The 16723-nt window shown below is 57.1% G+C and overlaps 4 protein-coding genes across 4 annotated transcripts; all 4 read left to right on the forward strand.

Annotated features, from left to right (window-relative positions):
• Window positions 1-4677: 4677 nt before the first annotated feature.
• Window positions 4678-4923, forward strand: F5144DRAFT_481165 (uncharacterized protein; the record flags this gene model as incomplete). The annotated part of the gene is made up of 1 exon (XM_066785269.1): window positions 4678-4923. The coding sequence occupies one exon, from the start codon at window positions 4678-4680 to the stop codon at window positions 4921-4923; it is 246 nt and encodes an 81-aa protein (XP_066648622.1).
• Window positions 4924-6644: 1721 nt separating this feature from the next.
• F5144DRAFT_588829 (mannosyltransferase putative-domain-containing protein) lies at window positions 6645-8345 on the forward strand (the record flags this gene model as incomplete). The annotated part of the gene is made up of 3 exons (XM_066789972.1): window positions 6645-6785; window positions 7332-7619; window positions 7689-8345. The coding sequence occupies 3 exons, from the start codon at window positions 6645-6647 to the stop codon at window positions 8343-8345; spliced, it is 1086 nt and encodes a 361-aa protein (XP_066648623.1).
• An 872-nt stretch (window positions 8346-9217) lies between these two features.
• F5144DRAFT_41565 (Ribokinase-like protein) lies at window positions 9218-10709 on the forward strand. Its single transcript, XM_066784912.1, has 4 exons — window positions 9218-9422; window positions 9494-9591; window positions 9791-10501; window positions 10567-10709. Exons 1-4 carry the CDS (start codon window positions 9308-9310, stop codon window positions 10696-10698), a joined length of 1056 nt encoding a protein of 351 aa, XP_066648624.1. The 5' UTR covers window positions 9218-9307; the 3' UTR covers window positions 10699-10709.
• A 3442-nt stretch (window positions 10710-14151) lies between these two features.
• F5144DRAFT_41670 (uncharacterized protein) lies at window positions 14152-16723 on the forward strand. Its single transcript, XM_066784914.1, has 2 exons — window positions 14152-14419; window positions 14484-16723. The coding sequence occupies exon 2, from the start codon at window positions 14504-14506 to the stop codon at window positions 16364-16366; it is 1863 nt and encodes a 620-aa protein (XP_066648625.1). The 5' UTR covers window positions 14152-14419; window positions 14484-14503; the 3' UTR covers window positions 16367-16723.

Raw genomic sequence — 16723 nt, forward strand, 5'->3', positions numbered from 1 at the left:
GGGGGTCACCGAGGAGGAATTCGGGAAACAAACAGGCCTCCACACAGTCGATAAAGTGAAGTTCAGAGTGCCGAGACACAGGGAGGCGACCCGGGCAACAGTGCTGGTTGCTTTAACCTCCCAGGAGGAAGCACGCAAGGCGTGCGACGAGGGAGTGATCTGGAAGGCTCAACTACTGGACTGCGAGCCTTACTGGGCTGCCCTCAGCCCAACACAGTGCTACAAGTGCTGGAAGTGGGGACACACACAACATCATTGCAAGGCTACCCCATTGTGCCCGCGCTGCGGGACGAAAGCCCATGGAGAGGGTGGCAGGGACGGCGAGAACCAGTGCCCTACTCACAAAAACGAAATCCCGCTCCGATGCCCGGCCTGCGGAGGAAGGCATCCGGCGTGGTCAGGAGAGTGCCCGGAGAAGTCGAGGACCCTCGCCAAGGCCAAGGAGGCCTACCAGTTCCGGCCACGGACTTATGAGACCGCAGCGGCGAACTCTGCCAGCACGGCCCCTACGAGCGCTCCGGCGTTTAACTTCGAGGGCGAGGAGAGGGACGACGACAGCTACCAGGTGGCAGGCAGGAAGGGGTTGAGAGGAAGACCGACGAATGCGGCTGCGGCCCAACGTCAGGCTCTCTTAGACCCCCAGCAGACCAGGATCAACTTCGAGGCTCCGAGGGTGCAGTTCGCAAACCCGGTAGTCAACGGTGTCTACACCGCCGCTCCGCCGCCCCGGGCGCCCGAACCGGCTACCGGACCAACGCCTGCCGTCGCCGCCAACCCTGCGGTCACTGCTACTCCGAACCAACGCGACCCCGAGGGGGACACTACGATGGACTCGATCACCGTCGCAGGCAATGAAAATTAAAATCCTACTCTGGAACACCGAAGGAAACAAGCAAACACTGGAAGTCTTGCTGGAGGAGGCCAAATACGACCTCTTGGCGGTGCAGGAACCGTGGATTAACAAGGAGACGAAATCTACATACTGCCCCCGGAGCAGCAGATACCACCTGGTACACAAGCTCGAGGGGCGGGCAGCGATATACGTGAGCAAGAGGTTTGGGATCAAGCAGTGGGACTCCGAAGCCACCGAGAACTGGTGCCGTGTGTGGTTTTCAGAGGCAGACCTTGGAAGGGAGGGCCCCGGATTCGAGCTTTGGTCCATATACAACCCCCCCGGCGGCGAGAACGTACCAAGAGCCTTTCAGGGACGACCGAGGCCAAGCCACCCAGTAGTTCTGGCAGGTGACTTCAACTTGAAGCACCCACTGTGGGACGATTTCGGGCGCTACGACAGGGAGTCTGAAGACCTACTGCAGCTGGGTCTCCTGTGGGACCTCACCATCAGGACCCCAAGGGGAGCAACAACACGAGCCCCTCAGGGGCGACAGCGGGGCCGTCCATCAACTATAGACCACTTCTGGACCTCGGGAAACCTCCAGACAACATACTACGGGGAGGAGTGTCGCGGAAAGTCAGACCACTACCCACAGGTGCTCGAGATCGAGGGGAGGCTGGGGCCGAAGCCAACCCAGCCGGACGGCTGGGCCTGGAACAAGATGGACAGAGAGAGGGTGAAGGCTGAATCAGCGTTGCTATGCAAGGCCATGGGGCTCACGGACCCGGGGCCGGACGGACTACCGGCCAGGACCCGGACAGTCGAGGGTCTTGACAAAGCTTTCGATAGCCTGGTTGAGTGGCTCACCTGGGTCGCGGGGGAAAGCACTCCACGGAAGAAGGCGAGCTGCGGCTACAGCTCTCCCTGGTGGACTGTGGAGGTGCAGCAGGCCGCCCGGGAGGCCAGGAGAGCCGAGAGGTTGGCGAAGGAGACTAGGGCAGAGTACTGTTGGGAGGAGCTCAGCGAAAGGCTCAAGGACCTCGCCAGAACAACGCGCGAAGCACGGACGAGGGCTTGGAGAAACAGCCTACAGGAAGCAAGCGAGGCAAAGAAGCCCGATCAGATGTGGAGCTTGGAAAGATGGGCTAGGCTGCGGAGCTTTTTGCCGCCAGAACCACCGAGGCTGCCGGAATTTAAGGACTCTTCCGGACAGGTAACGGCCAAAACGCACGACCAGAAGGCCAGCGCGCTGGCCGAGAGGTTCTTCCCGGACCCACCGGCCAACCTGACGGACGTGGAAGACCAAGCCTTTTTGGGCAGCTGGAACCCGGGCTTCGACGTTGTACAAGCAGTGACGCCGACCGAGATCACGGAAGCGATAGGAAGAGCAAGCCCCTGGAAGGCGCCAGGCGAGGATTTGCTCCCGATGGGCCTTCTGAAGGCGTGCGGAGCACCGTTAGCTGAAGTGCTGGCCCTTCTGGCGACAAGGTGTCTGGAGCTAGGATGGTTCCCGAACCGTTTCAAGAGGGCGAAGACTGTAGTACTACCGAAACCAGGAAAGGCTCCGCCGGTGTATCAGACCCCGGGGGGATACAGGCCCATTGCTCTGCTGCCAACCCTAGGGAAGGTAATAGAGTCAGTGGTCGCCAGGAAGGTCACTCAAACTGCAGAAGTCAACGGCCTCGTACCAGATGAACAAATGGGGAACAGAGCACACCGCTCCACAGAGCTGGCTGTCCGGCTAGTAGTAGCCCAGGTCCAGGAGGCGTGGAGACAGAAGGGTGCGGCGTCCCTATTGCAACTGGACATCTCAGGAGCCTTTGACACGGTCAACCACACCCGACTGCTAGCAACTTTGCGAGAAATGGGCTACCCGAGGTGGCTGGTCCTCTGGACGAGAGACTGGTTGACTGGTCGAGAGGCCACCCTTCTTTTCGACGGCAAGACGGCGGCACCGACGGCAATTCGGGCAGGGGTCCCCCAAGGCTCACCCCTTTCCCCTGTTCTCTTCATCCTCTATATTTCCTCATTATACAAGCAGCTAAAAGACGAGCACCCTCACTTGGCTATAACGGGGTTTGCGGATGACACCAACCTCCTGGTGTTTGGTCGAAACCCCGAGGCCAATGTCCGGCAACTGGAGGCGGCGTGGGAAACATGCATGCGATGGGCGGACAGTCGGGGGATGAAGTTTGCCCCGGAAAAGAGCGAACTGATCCATTTCAACAAGGGACGACGGCAGTGGACAAACCAGCTGGAACTCACTAACCCAGGGGGAGGCACCAGCCCCGTCAGACCGAAGGAGTCTGCCAGGTTCCTGGGAGTCTGGCTGGACCGGAAGCTCAACTGGAAAGCCCACCTTGCGGCGGTGGAGAAGAAGCTGAGGACCCAGAGCTATGCCCTGTCGAGGCTAGCGGCATCGACGTGGGGACTGGGGCTAGCCAAAGCGCGAGAGGTGTACACAAAGTGCATCCGGTCAGCGCTGGCCTATGGCGCATCGTCGTTCCACATTCCCACGGATGTGGGAGGCGAACCGGTGAAGAAAGGCATCACCAAGGCCCTCGGGAAGGCCCAGAACAAGAGCCTGAGGATTGTGGCGGGAGCCTTTAAGTCTACCCCCATCCGTAACCTCGAGACAGAGACGTGGGTACCACCATTGGACTTATACCTAAACAAACGGCTTGCAGATTTCGAAAACCGACTCCAACAACCCAATCTGGACGACGGCCAAGGCGGCAAGAAGACGGCGGGGAGCGTTATCCTTACCGCCTGCCGCAAGATACAGCAGAGACTCAACTCGAGGAGGGGCAACAGGGGCCGACCGCGAACCTTGAGACCTCAAGGGCCCACGGCGGTAGAGAGAGCCGCGGGCACGATCAAGCGCTGGACGGGGGGAACCATAGACACGGACAAGGCAGTAGAAGAGGCCTGGAGAGCGAGGTGGTTAAAGGAACGGGACGGCAGAGCAATCACCAGGCCGGCGGACGACTTTGACCATCAGCGGGAGACGCTATTCCGGAACGAAACCCTAAGGAGGCATGACGGTCTCAGCAAGGCGAAAAGCTCACTGCTCATTCAAATCCGGACGGGAGCAATAGGCTTACGGGACTACTTGTTTACACGGGAAGTCCCGAAGGTTCTGACGCCTGCCTGCGAGTGTGGCGAGGGACGAGAGACTGCCGAACACCTGGTAGTGTGGTGTTTGGCCCCACCGTTGACTCGAAGATGGGAGAGAACTGGAATTCGGACACGACGGGACTTTTACTCAGTTCTACACGGTATCAATCCCACGACTGCACGGCTTGCGAGGAGGATCCTCGACTGGCTGATGGACTCGGGGAGGCTGCCGATGTACAGCTTGGCCAGGAGGCTCGAGCTGGGAACGGCGGCCTGAAGCGCCCCCGTTCGGAGGAAAAGAGGCCTCCTCTCTTTGTATACGTAGACTCACCAGAACGCATCGTTCCTTGATTGTTGGTAGGGGTTTTTCACCCGGCCCGGGAGGGCACGGTTTTCCTGTACACTAAATAGCAGAGGGTCCGGCACGCCCTAGGGCATAGCGGAGTATGAATAATATATATATCTACCTTATGTAGTACCCAGAGGAGATTGAGATAACCTCGGCCTCAGCAAACCCTGGAATGCAATACAATGCAAGTCCCGAGGAAAATATGATCCGTGTGTACCAGGGTTGGGGTTATATATGGTGAGAATCACGTGTCATTGTCCCGCCACATCAAAACCTGGTCGCATTGCCGCAAACAGCTCATTTTCACACTTGAATTGCTACAACTGCGACACCCAACGTTCGATTTTTGCTCCAGCACTCATTCATTACCTACACCATGAAATACACGCGCGCCATTTCCTTGACCAATTTCCTGGTGGCCAGTTCCGCACTAGGCTTCCAGGTTTTTGTTTTATACCCCTGGCACAAAGAATTGGACGCAGGATTCGAAGCGCTGAAGAAGGAACACCTCAAGGTTTTGGAGGCAGCAGGAGACAGCCTGAGCGAGCGGCAACGAAAGAAGTTCACGGACGAACTAGACGACCTAAAGCAGCGCAGTTTGCGAAGGTGGTGGCAGTTCTAATCGTCGTGTAAATCTCAGTCACGTACATACCTTCCCGTACATCCACCTCGTGCGCTTGCTCACAGTCAGGTTAGGTGGCTTATCCATACCTCTGATTACTACGGGTATTCGAATATTACGACTGACAACAGTCATGGCCGAGGGCTTTGCTAACGGGGTTGGGTCTAACCGTTGCGGACTATTGCCTCCAGGGTATTTTCAAGTCTAATGAATACCAATTCTTCAAAGCTGAAGCTGTTGACTACCTACCTGGGATGCCTATTCTTACCGCTGTCGATAATCGCCATGCTGTATGCTTCGCACCTCTTGTCGTTGCTAAGTCCTTCGGCGATATTTATTTTGTGCCGATTCGAGTCCGGACGGATTTGGCTTGTATCTAACCCAACCTACGCTGACAACTCTGTACCTACCTCTGCGGAGGGAGGTTGGAAACGCTCGGCAAATAACCCCCGTGACTTCAAACACCGGCTACCTAAGAGGGCTATTCCGAAACCAAGCTCGAATGCCTGCCAGCCGACTTCAACAGCTCGGACAGGATTCTAAATCAACGCAAAGCTTTAATAGGCACAACAACTACTCGGATGGAACAGGTGTGAAGCGCGCAAATTGAGATGTATTTCGGCTACAGTACCCAGACCCCAGAGTGTTGTACTCAAGATACTGCCTCTCCTCCACCTCCACCAACCAAGAGAGAAATTTATCCCCTGAACAAAATAGAAAACCCCCTATGTCCCGCACCACACCCGCACAACACTGACTTGAACGAGCCAAACCGGCAAAGCCAGTTTAGCAGCTGTCGCCACGCACAATCGTGTTCCAGTTGCCCGACTCGAAGTTCTGGCCTGAAACGTAGCTGGCTTGGGGGGCACACGAGAGGATGATGAATCCAGCGCTGTTGGCAATCATGCATGCCCCAGTTATCCGGACTTGGAAGGCAGAGTTTACGAGGGGCCACCTAGATATGGTTTTGATGTCATCCAATCAAAAGGTTTTGAAATGCCCCGACAGGACAGCCACTGCAGTCGGCCGAGGGTCCATGGCCCGCTTTGGGTTGTGACAATCCCTCCGGATGTGGCTTCAGCTCCGGCCCGAGCGCGACGTTTGAGACACTGGAACCAACTACATAATTATTCACGAGGTCAGGACCAACCAACTACACATTGAGCAAGGATCAACCCCTTGGTGGTTAGCTGGCCGTACTCTGGTCAAGGACCCCGTTGACTTTGGGAAGAAAAAGACGCTCAATTTCATCACCTTACAGCTCGTTGAAGAGTGGGTTGGTGCTTTTTAAGGTTGAACTAGAGCTGCTTGTCAGGTCGGACGAGCGACGAGGGGTTCCCTGGTGTTCGAATTTGTATTTCGAGTAGGTGGAGAACCATCTCAACTCTGTGCAGTTGGTCCTGATCCAACCTCCTTGGCGGTGCGATTGCCGGGGGCAGAACCTGTGAACTGATCACTGATCGCCCATGCCCCAGGGTAGTCCTATCTTGTTTGACATGCCATGCCCGTTGTGCCAGGTCAGGGGGTTGGATTGGAGAGTGGACTCCCCCAGAGATGTGAGACGGCAAGAAGGTAGCACACGAGGGAAAAAGCCTGGGCCAATATGCAGTTGGCCGTCGGCTCAACGAGCACAGTGTTCGTCCATGACTGACTTTCCGTCAGAGAGCTGGAACATGGAATCATGTAAAACAAATACACTCCATCACGCTTCAAACCACGACATGGCGGCGCCACCCGTTGACGATGCCGCGCTCTCAACACCCCGCTGTCAGGTGCCCATGGACCAGACGGCTCAGAAGGGTGTGGCGTTCCTCCGCCACCTCACACTGCGCCCACGTCGGGTCTTCCCCCGCGTCGGGAAGGTGAGACTTTCTGTTGCTGCCGTTCTCCTGTTCACATCCGCCTGTCTCGTCTACCGCTTGTGCTTCTACGACGACTTCTACCACCCGGTACACAACCCGGCCCGCCACGCCGGCAACCATGCTCCGCCTAGCGACTGGTGGGCAGAGTTCTTCGCCCGGCTCGAGAATACGCGCATAACGGCCCCCAGGATAAAAATAAAAGACTGGGATCCTGCTATCCCCTGGAAGCCCAACACCCAGGCCACGCGCCCAGACCTGGTCAAGCTGCGCAGCGATGACGAAGCCAAGTACCGGAGATCGCATGCCACCTTTGTCGATCAGCTCGCCCAGTTTGCTAACCATCTTCCCTACGATGCCAATACCACAGGCATTGTGACCACGGCTGGCGTTGCCAACTTTGGGCAGGTCCTCTCGCTGGTGTTGACGACACGCCGGGCTGGCTCGCGGTTACCGATACAGATCTACCTCGACTCAACCGCACCATGGGTGGATTTGATATGCTCCAAGACGCTGCCTCAGTACAATGCGACCTGCTTGTCCATACAGGATAAATGGGCTAGCATACCCGTGCCGGAGTTCGAACGTTTCCAATGGAAAGTGCTCTCGATTCTTGTCTCGTCTTTCCAAAACGTCCTCTTCCTCGACGCCGACTGCCTCTCCATTCTCAACCCAGACCCGATCTTCCACCAGGGGTCCAAGCCATTCACCTCGGCCGGCCTCATCACCTGGCCCGACTTCTGGACCTCGACCGCTTCACCGCTATTCTACAAGGTTGCGGGCGACATCGACATCCCGCCCATCACCTCGCGTGCCACCTCGGAGAGCGGGATAATCGTGTACGACAAGGCCCGCCACGCCGACACCCTCCTCCTTGCCGCATAATACAACTACAACGGGCCCGAGCACTACTATCCCTTGCTCAGCCAGCACGGCGCGGGGGAGGGTGACAAGGAGACCTTTCTCCAGGCCGCGCTGGTGCTGGAAGCGCTGCGGCAGAAGGGGGCGTATCAGCAGCCAACGGCGTGGATGAGATCGGGGGCTGGGGCTGGGGTTAAAAAGGGGTACTATGATGTGAAGAAGCCGCCGGTCGTGCATGGGCGGTCGGCCAGGGGCAAGTGGACGGGTATGTTCCTCCTGCAGATGGATCCTATGGAGGATTACCGTGCCGTTATGGCCGCCATCAAGGTCAGCAAGCGAGACGAGGCAGAGGGTATTGTTATCGAGGACTTCCTTACCAACTCGACATTCCTCGACACTCTTGGGGACCTGAAGCCAGAATACCACGGACACTCCATGTTCTTCCACCACAGCGGCGTCAAGCCCGACTTCACACGAATTCTCGACGAGAAATGGGGCCTCGTCAAGACAGACGAAGAGGGCAGGTATGTACGGATGTGGGATCATATTGGTTGGGTCATCGATACGCTTGGCCGAGACGTCGAGAAGCTGCTGTGGGAGGACTCAATGCAGGTCTACTGCCAGGAGGAACTGGCCCAGTTTAAGCGCTTACAGAACGTGTGCGTCAAGATGCATCTGATCCACGGTCAACTATACGCCTAGAAAGGTGGCTGGCTTTTTGGGTCTTTTCTTTCACATGTCATCGGGGTACTAGAGGGTTCAGGAGCAGGAGACAGGCTTTGGCGTACAGAGGAATAGAAGTTTTGTTATACGCTGGCTGATCACTAGCCTGTGTTCCTCGGATGGGATTGCCAGGGCGAAGTTGGCAACGTCCTTGTTCATGCTCCTTACGCATGTTGAAGGTTGCATTTCGAAACCGAAGTGTTTGATGTCGTGCTCAATCTCATCCCCATCGCCACGCCACAAGCCACAAGCCCGGGGGAGGGAGGGGGGGTTTCTGGGCCAAGGTTCATCGATGTTTCCCCGTCCCAACTTCATCAGGTGAAAGAGCCGTCCGATCGTACGCAAAAGCGAGGTACGGCGGGAGCTGGTTGGCCGTGGGACGGTATGCGGGAGCACCGTCCAGCGATGGTAGGATCCTGACCTCTGGCTCGGCCTTACTAGGTATTTCGATATCTTCGACCTCTTTTCCCCACTTTATTTTGTTCACATCCCCCCTTTCCCTTATTTTCTTCTTTTTTCTTCTTCCTTTTTCTTCTCTTTTTTTCTCCGTTTTTTGTTGGATGGTCTGAAAGATACAGGGCCCCAACTTTGGCCGAAGTCGGTGCAGGGGTGGTGTGCGGCCAGTGACATCATGAAGCACGCCGAACCCCGAACCGCATCCAGGAACAACACCAATCAATTCCAGGTTCATGCCAATCGAGGCCCTCGGTCTATTTACACTCGACCGATATTGACTCAGGTGTCTTTTCTAAGTGCATGAAGTTTAACGAGCTACCGTCAATCACTGAACTCGTCCGTACCTGTTTCCGTTTGTGTCCCTTTGGCCTTGCCAACACCTGCACCCAAACAATGCATATCGATAACTGACCCTCAGTTTGTTAGCCAGCATCATTTTTAACTCGCTTAACTATTTCCCCAATAAATAACCTACACGGGTTGAAATGCCCTCCGATTCGTCTGCGTCCACTGCGCTTCCCAACATGTCGCCGGCTACCAAAGACATCATTGCCCGTGTGCGGCAAATGATCCCGCCTATGCTGGAGAAGTTTCACAAAGGTAAGTAATTAGCTGTTGAGTGACAGTAACCCGGTAGATGGCAGAGACTGATGATAATCGCATGTGGACAGGGCAGTTGGGGCGAGTGGGCGTCATCGGTGGCAGTGAGGACTACACGGGTGCGCCGTACTTTTCGGCCATGGCAAGTGCCCGGCTGGGGTGTGATATGGTAGGCTTTATTCTTTTACTACTTGTAGTTCGACGGTGAGATGAGCCGAGAGTATGTCACGGAGACGTGATACAGCAGTCCCAGCATCCCCTTAAGGCAGCCGTGCCCTTTCCCTCCCCCTTTCCCACCCCACCGCCTTTGGCCCCCCCGTCGAGAGAGAACATACCAACCCGCTAACCCACCCACCCACCCACCACAGTCCCACGTAATCTGCACCCCCGCCGCCGCCGCCGTGATCAAGACCTACTCCCCCAACCTCATGGTCCACCCCCTCATGCGCACCTCCCCCCCACCCAACACCACCCCCACCCCCACAACCACCATCCCCCCCGAGGCAGCCGAAGACGCCACCACCATCGCCGCCCGCATCACCCCCCTCCTCGCCCGCCTCCACGTCCTCGTCATCGGCCCCGGCCTCGGCCGCGACCCCCTCATGCAAGACACCTGCGCTCTCGTCTTGCGCGCGGCGCGCGAGCGGGGGATGCCGGTGGTGCTGGACGCCGACGCGCTGCAAATCGTGCAGCGGGACCCCGGGGTGGTGCGCGGGTATGGGCTGGCGGTGCTGACGCCGAATGTGGTGGAGTTTGGGAGGTTGGTGGGGGCGCTTGGGGTGCGGGAGGAGGGGGATGGGGTTGGGAAGGTGGAGGCGTTGGCGAGGGCGTTGGAGGGGGTGATGGTGCTGGAGAAGGGGGGAAGGGATCGGTTGAGTGATGGGAGGGTTACGTATACGGTGGATTTGGAGGGGGGGAGGAAGAGGAGTGGTGGGCAGGGGGATACGTTGACGGGGAGTATTGCGACGTTTTTGGCGTGGCGGAAGGCGTATTTGGATGGGCTTTGGGAGACGGGGGGACGGTTGAAGGAGGAGGAGTTGGTGGCGCTGGCTGTGTTTGGGGGGAGTGCGGTTACGAGGGTGAGGAGCTTCTTTTTCTTGTTGTCTATTTGGGTTATGTTTTTGTTGTGGCTAACGCTCGACAGGAATGCTCACGCCTTGCTTTTGCAAAGAAGGGGCGCAGTCTACAGGCGAGCGACCTCACCGACGAGGTCCACACGGCCTTCCTGAACATCTTCGGGGAGGTGGACGATGACAGCAGTGGCGCGAGGCTGTGAGCGGCTGCTGGCGCTCGCAATTTACGATCCTGTGTGGCCCCGGCGGGTGCGGTTGACACCGGGGTCGCGACGGGAGATCGGCTGCGCTGTGACCTCCGCGGGCTGCCTTGCCCTCATCTCGCTCGTCTCACGGTTTCTCGGCCGACTCGTGTGCTCGGGCGCACACACGGATCTCACTTTAAATGACGCACGATCGGTCTTCCGCTGGTGCGTCTGAGCACAGACAGAGGCAAACTCGACGCTGCGCCATCGGAAGTTTTTGGCGAGACGTACTTCGTATGGTAGCAAATAGAACATCACGAAGCATTATCCGGTGAGACAAGTTACAACTTTGGAGACCCTGGAAGCCTTCCCCTGGGATATCTGTAGAAACTCGGGCCATCAACCCACCGGCCAGGTTAGACGGAGGCAGCGCGAACTTGTGGCAAACGTAAAGCCGTCGGGGCATCGGGAGCAAGTACTTGCCCTCAGGCTTGGTTACACCCGTTTATTGTGAGGCAGCACACAAGATCGAGATGCAAGCAACCTGCCCAAAGATCTCTCTTGCAGTTACGCTAAGATCCGGGCGCGCTTTTCTCCGGCAGAATCTGACAGGAAGTGATGGCGCTACTGCCGCAAGGGATATTGTCTGCCCTACTCGGGAACCATACCATGTGAGAGAAGCCGAGCCTTTCCTTTGCTCTCCCTTGAGCGTGCACATGTGCGGGCGGGCACTTTGCCATGCGAGCTGAACGGCGAACCCGAGGTGGGTAAACGCCGCCGTTGGCGTTGGATGCCTCCTGGAGCGGCGACGAAAGTGGGATAAACGGTGGTCGCGGAGCTGGGAAAGAGAATGGTTCAAGAGGGCTGGAAGTGTCTTGCTTCTCCCAGCCGAGACGGACAACGCACCCGCATGGAAACGGATGGTGGCTAAGACATGCGTCGGCGCAGGGATCCAATGGGCGCTGCCGATCCGGCACCACCCCGAAAGCCTGCTTTGGCCGTCGACACCAACGCCAGACAGACCAAAGACACTAGTTGGCACACTCCATGTATGTACGGACGTACTGGAGCGGGGTATGATACAAAAAGTGCTCAGCCAAGATGCATAGTTACCTTGTCACAAGGTGGTCGCCCTGCGTTGTGATATTCCATACTTGGTATCGCCAGTTGGTCTCAGTTTTGCGTTAACGCCTAGCGCCATGCCGGAGCCCCCGGACCCAGCGCCCCGGCACCCTCGCGGATCTCCCGAGTCTAGCCATTGGCCGGGGTGGAAGCCGTGGGGGACATTAGGGGGGAGGGCAGGGGGCCAGTTGGGGCTTAAATGACGCGAAACTGAACAACTGCGACTGCAAGAAAGAAACATGCCACACGGGAGTGTTGCCGACGTTTCGTGCTCTGGCGGTCAAATCTCAGGTTGGTAAAAAGTTGACGGGTGTCCCAACCGCGGGAACCTACTGAGGGCACGTTGATGTATCGTATTTGGCCTTGAGAAGCGGCCTCGGTGCTCGGACACCCCAGCCCGAGAAGCAAGTCCTGCTGTATCGGCTGGGGAGGAAAGCTGGATGCGAGAAACCCCCCATCTTGAAGACAAGAAGCAAGTCCTCCGGGAGATCTCCCGGTAAGGGTCAGATGATAAAAAGCCGACCTGGCAAAGATGGCACACATTGTTTTCTGGAAATCCAAGAGTCGTGGAGACGTTGAGGGCGGTTGGAGCCGAGTGGAACGGCGTCAAGACCAACAGAAGCCACCGGCTCGGCAGGTGCAGTCATGCACGGTTGATCACAATGCTGCATCCGAAAGAAAAAATAAGACCTGTCGACAACAAGCTAGGGCTTGCCCTGCAGGAAGACCTGTCTTTTGTTGTTTTGATGAGAGGTCGGCGAGAGTGGTCGTCGAGGGTGGCAGGCGTTTGTGCGTGCATTGTTGACCTCCAAGCATGATGCAGACACCCGATTGTTTGGGCCTGTGTTATGTTACCGCCGAGGGATACAATGAAGGCGTTATCTGAGATCTCAAAGCCAAGCAGCGGGTCGAGTCCTTGGGCCGAGCAGGGTTTCGTTGGAAGTTCAATTGTTGCCGAGCCAAGCACAAGTCGGGAAAGTGGACCACCTGCTATCAGCTGGTGGAGCTCGAACTACATGTGACTGGTCGGCTGTCAAGCGGATTTTGTGGTCTTTTCATCCCTGCTTTTGTTTCCATCCTTGCCATCCAATCCAAGTTGCAGTCCGTGCGTCAGGAGCTGGCTCCTGCTGTTTTCATGAAGCTCTTCCGTTTTCAGACCTCGCTCTTCCACTTGCAGCCGATTCCGCCTAGGGATTGCTTTTTCTTGCCTCCACACCCAAACGATGGTCGTCAGCCGTTCGCCATCCTTCCGGTTGGACGGAGGGAAAGCCGCCCCTAAATCCCAGTGGGAGACACTAGCGTCCTGTGATGACGCTCCCTCGGGAGGAAAAGCAAGCCTCCCTTGAGTCCCTTCCATGTTGTTTCAACCGAAAACTCCAGCATCTAACCTGTCTGGTCGACAATTCGATGCTTGGAGAACATGGGTGTGGCACAGTGATACAAGGGGGTGTTACGACAACCAGAGCACGGCCGCCATGGGCGATGGTCCTGGAGGTCTGGGTGCCATGACTTGGGATCCTTTGGACTATTTGCAGTCTGAGATCTGCCAGTCACGGATCACGGATCTCGGATCGTGGTTTATTTTGGATGGGAACCGTGCTGCTCTGAGTGTCATTTTATCCATATTCCTTATTTGGCCTACCTCGCTGTTTCCCTTGCCTGCTGCCCCTCCACCCTCCACCCACCCCTCTCACTTCTCATCTGCGGCCGCCGGCTAGATGCTCGACGTCGAGAACGAGCCAGTCGAAAGTGGGAGAAGCCCCCTGCCTTCCGTTTGCTGCGCAACAATCCACCAGACCCGTCCTCGGGACGTGGTGCTTGGTCTTATATCCAGCTCATTGGACCGTGATCATTTGCCTTCTGTCGACCCCCGGGCCACACACCACAGCAAAGGTTTCCGTTTCTTTTTTGCCTTTGCCTCTGTGGGGGCAAACAGGGCCAGCTTTCGGGTGTTCCTGTTGCGAGTTTTCGTCCTGGCATGGCGATACTACACCACCAAGCCGCGATAAGCATAGGGCACTGACGTTGCTTTTGTTGCTCCTCTGCTTCGTACATCCCCATCCGGGCAATCGTCCCCCGCCTCTATGGTCCGAACTAAGAGTCAGAAATTCAACAGGAACTCGTCGAGTTTACCCAAAAACGTGGCCCGAGACCTGAACGGCCGCTAGAAAATGTGAAAAACACGACCGGACTTCTTTCATCAAAGCCCGGTTGTTAATCGCCCACCTCGGACCCCCGTTCTCCTTTCCGGCCACAACAACAAATTCCCACGACCTCCGGTTTCTTGTCATGAGATTTGGGTTCCTCTTCCTACCTGCCGTGGAATACTCGTCCGACCAACTCGCAAAACCCCGGTATTAACTCTTGCGTTACGGCACTGTATTACCAGCTGCCAAACAACTTTTCGAGTTGGCTGTTGCTACTACCAATTCGGTCGGCGCAAGGTCGCTGGAGATTCGCAAATCACACAACAGCAAGCACAACCGTTTTCTTTCCATTACCGGTCTCTACCCCTCTCTCTTGAAGAGTCGACTTTTTCTTTCTCGCCGTCCAAGCTAGAATCACAAAAACTAGACTTGGAGTGAGAGGCTTGCTTTACACACCCACTCCCTTTCGAGTAAGTCAATGCCTCCAATTACATTGGAAATTCTGTTGCTAATTGTTTCCTCTTCTCGTTGTAGTTTCAGAAAAGAGAACAACCATGGCGATGAGGTTCGAAAAGCTCGATAAACAGCTTGACCGACTGGAAAAGCTGTTTTCCAGGAAGAAGAAGACCACGGAGCCTCATGCCTCGGCCGTTCAAACAACAACCCAACCTGCGACCCCAATGTCGTCACTAGAGGGTTTTGATGCGACTCTCCGGAAATTTCCGCAGACGTCCTACATCAGACCTACATCATCCCGTATGGTAGCTAGGGAAGAGGTGATCTTGTCGCCGAACGCTGGCCGGCGAGCTAGGAGCCTTCCCGAGCCACCAAGCACGCCCCGTCTTCCGCCCTCAGAATCCACCATCAGCAACGAAAACGACGGCTGCCCTCCCATTCCGGCGCGGTACTCTTCCTTTCGCCCGAGTGACGATCAACGGTCGTCGTCGTCGGTTTACCCCGACTCGAGCAATGATGGCCCTTCATCGGGTCACCTGGAGTTTAGTTTTTCCACTGTGTCCAGCGACTTTGACTGCGATTCATCACCAAGGCGGCGTTCTAGACCTATCTCGAAGCCGTTAATTCGAACTCAATCAGTTTCTGCCTCCCCAAAGGCTCGGCTTGACCGGAAGCGGTACTCTACGGTTTCCCCAGACGAGGCCTCGCTTCCCGAGGGCCAAGTCGGCAGCTCGACCCAGCAGCACAAGACTTCGGATCTAACGCCGCTGCAGCGAGAAAGCCACTGCTTAGGGCTTGCTTCGCAAAAGTACTTGGCGCCATCCCTGTTGCCTACCGTTTCGCCAGCAAAGGCCGGCTTGAACCGGGTAGTCAACGGCGTTGGCAACACTTCACAACGACCAAAGAGCCTGTTACCCATCGCAACCGACGTCAAATATGCCAGTGAAACCCTGCGCAAATCCATCAGCTTATCGAACTTATCGACTACGAAGACGGCGGAGTCCGACACTGTTCTTAAGGAGCCCAGTCTCAAGGAATTCCTCGCTCTGAGTGACGATGATATTGCTGACGGCCACGCTGCCGACCGAGCCCGGCCCTCAGCTACCAACCCTCCGAGTTTTGGGTTGCCGCCGAATCCGTTCTCGGCTTCCACACCCGTTCGAACCAAGCCAGCTTATCCCCTGCTCACGCTCTCACCTCCGCTGGCCAGCCGCCCCGCCGCCGCCGCAGCCTTCGAGGCTACAAGAATTGCGACAAAGTACCAATTCGACCTTGTCTACGTCGTCAACCTATGGCCGACCCACATGAGCCGGCCCAGCCGCTCGTCGCCCCTCAGCCAATTCTACGGCACTCCCCTCACCACGTCGCCGACGCGAACCGCCACCCCTTCCCCTCCCCAGACCCCCGTGTCCAACGCCTCCAGCTACGACAGCGGCTTCGAGTCATCGCGGACGCGAGCCGCACCCCGCGACAGCATCCGGAGCACCACAACCGGGCGCCTTCTCGCCGCGTACGGCCTGCCCTCCATCATGTATCCCTTCCGCATCTCCGCCCCGGTCCACCAAAAGGTGCTCCGCACGCAGGGCTGGCTCGAGTACCGCAACGAGACCAACGCGCCGGACGAGTTCGCCCGCGGCTACAGCTGCGCCTTCTACACGGGCCACAGCGCGCCCCGCGGGCGCGAGCCCGACCCGCCGAAGCAACAGCAAAAGAAGAAGCCCGCTAACCGCGGCATCATCTTCGCCGCGTTTCGCCTGCCCGGCGCGGACGGCGTACCCCTCTGCAGCAGCCCCGAGGAGCTGGAGGAGCTGCACAAGGATGCCGAGGCGCTCGTTGATATGCTGATTGACATCCACATGGCGCAGCGCCACAGGCGTGTCCCGACCACGCCGACGCGTCGGTGTGTTGGCGGTGGCGGCGGGCGCATGATGGAGGCCGCGGCGCCGTTGGTTAGTATCTAGGCTGCCGAGATAGCGGAGTGGGATCTTTGGGCGTTTTTGTGGTATGCTCGTTTGGCAGGCGTATCGATGGGTGATGGCGGCGTCACGTCTTGGGTGTTGCCAAGCTTAGGAGGTCTTGAGGCTTGCCACCATGGCCTGGCTAGGTAGCCAGGCTTAATGGCATCGCGAGATTTAGTGATCTCTTGTTTCAGCTCTGGTTTCCAGGATTCGTCGCTGGGAACGGCGGAGAGATACCCAACTTTTGTGGAGGGCTGGGTTTGATGAAGAGACGAGAACCAGAATGATGGTATCATGGATGAACTGGGCGGACTTTTGCGTTTTCTTTTTCTGGGACAGTACTTTAGATGTCCATGAGCT

Source organism: Chaetomium tenue, assembly GCF_020726465.1.
Source record: "Chaetomium tenue strain MPI-SDFR-AT-0079 chromosome Unknown F5144scaffold_1, whole genome shotgun sequence".
Classification (NCBI taxonomy): domain Eukaryota; kingdom Fungi; phylum Ascomycota; class Sordariomycetes; order Sordariales; family Chaetomiaceae; genus Chaetomium; species Chaetomium tenue.

What these genes read in the sequence shown, in the direction of transcription:
- F5144DRAFT_41565 (XM_066784912.1), top strand. Translation starts at nt 9,308, where the DNA reads ATGCCCTCCGATTCGTCTGCGTCCACTGCGCTTCCCAACATGTCGCCG. An exon ending in GCTGGAGAAGTTTCACAAAG is followed by an intron (nt 9,423 to 9,493) that starts GTAAGTAATTAG and finishes GCATGTGGACAG; the next exon opens with GGCAGTTGGGGCGAGTGGGC. An exon ending in CCCGGCTGGGGTGTGATATG is followed by an intron (nt 9,592 to 9,790) that starts GTAGGCTTTATT and finishes CACCCACCACAG; the next exon opens with TCCCACGTAATCTGCACCCC.
- F5144DRAFT_41670 (XM_066784914.1), top strand. Translation starts at nt 14,504, where the DNA reads ATGGCGATGAGGTTCGAAAAGCTCGATAAACAGCTTGACCGACTGGAA.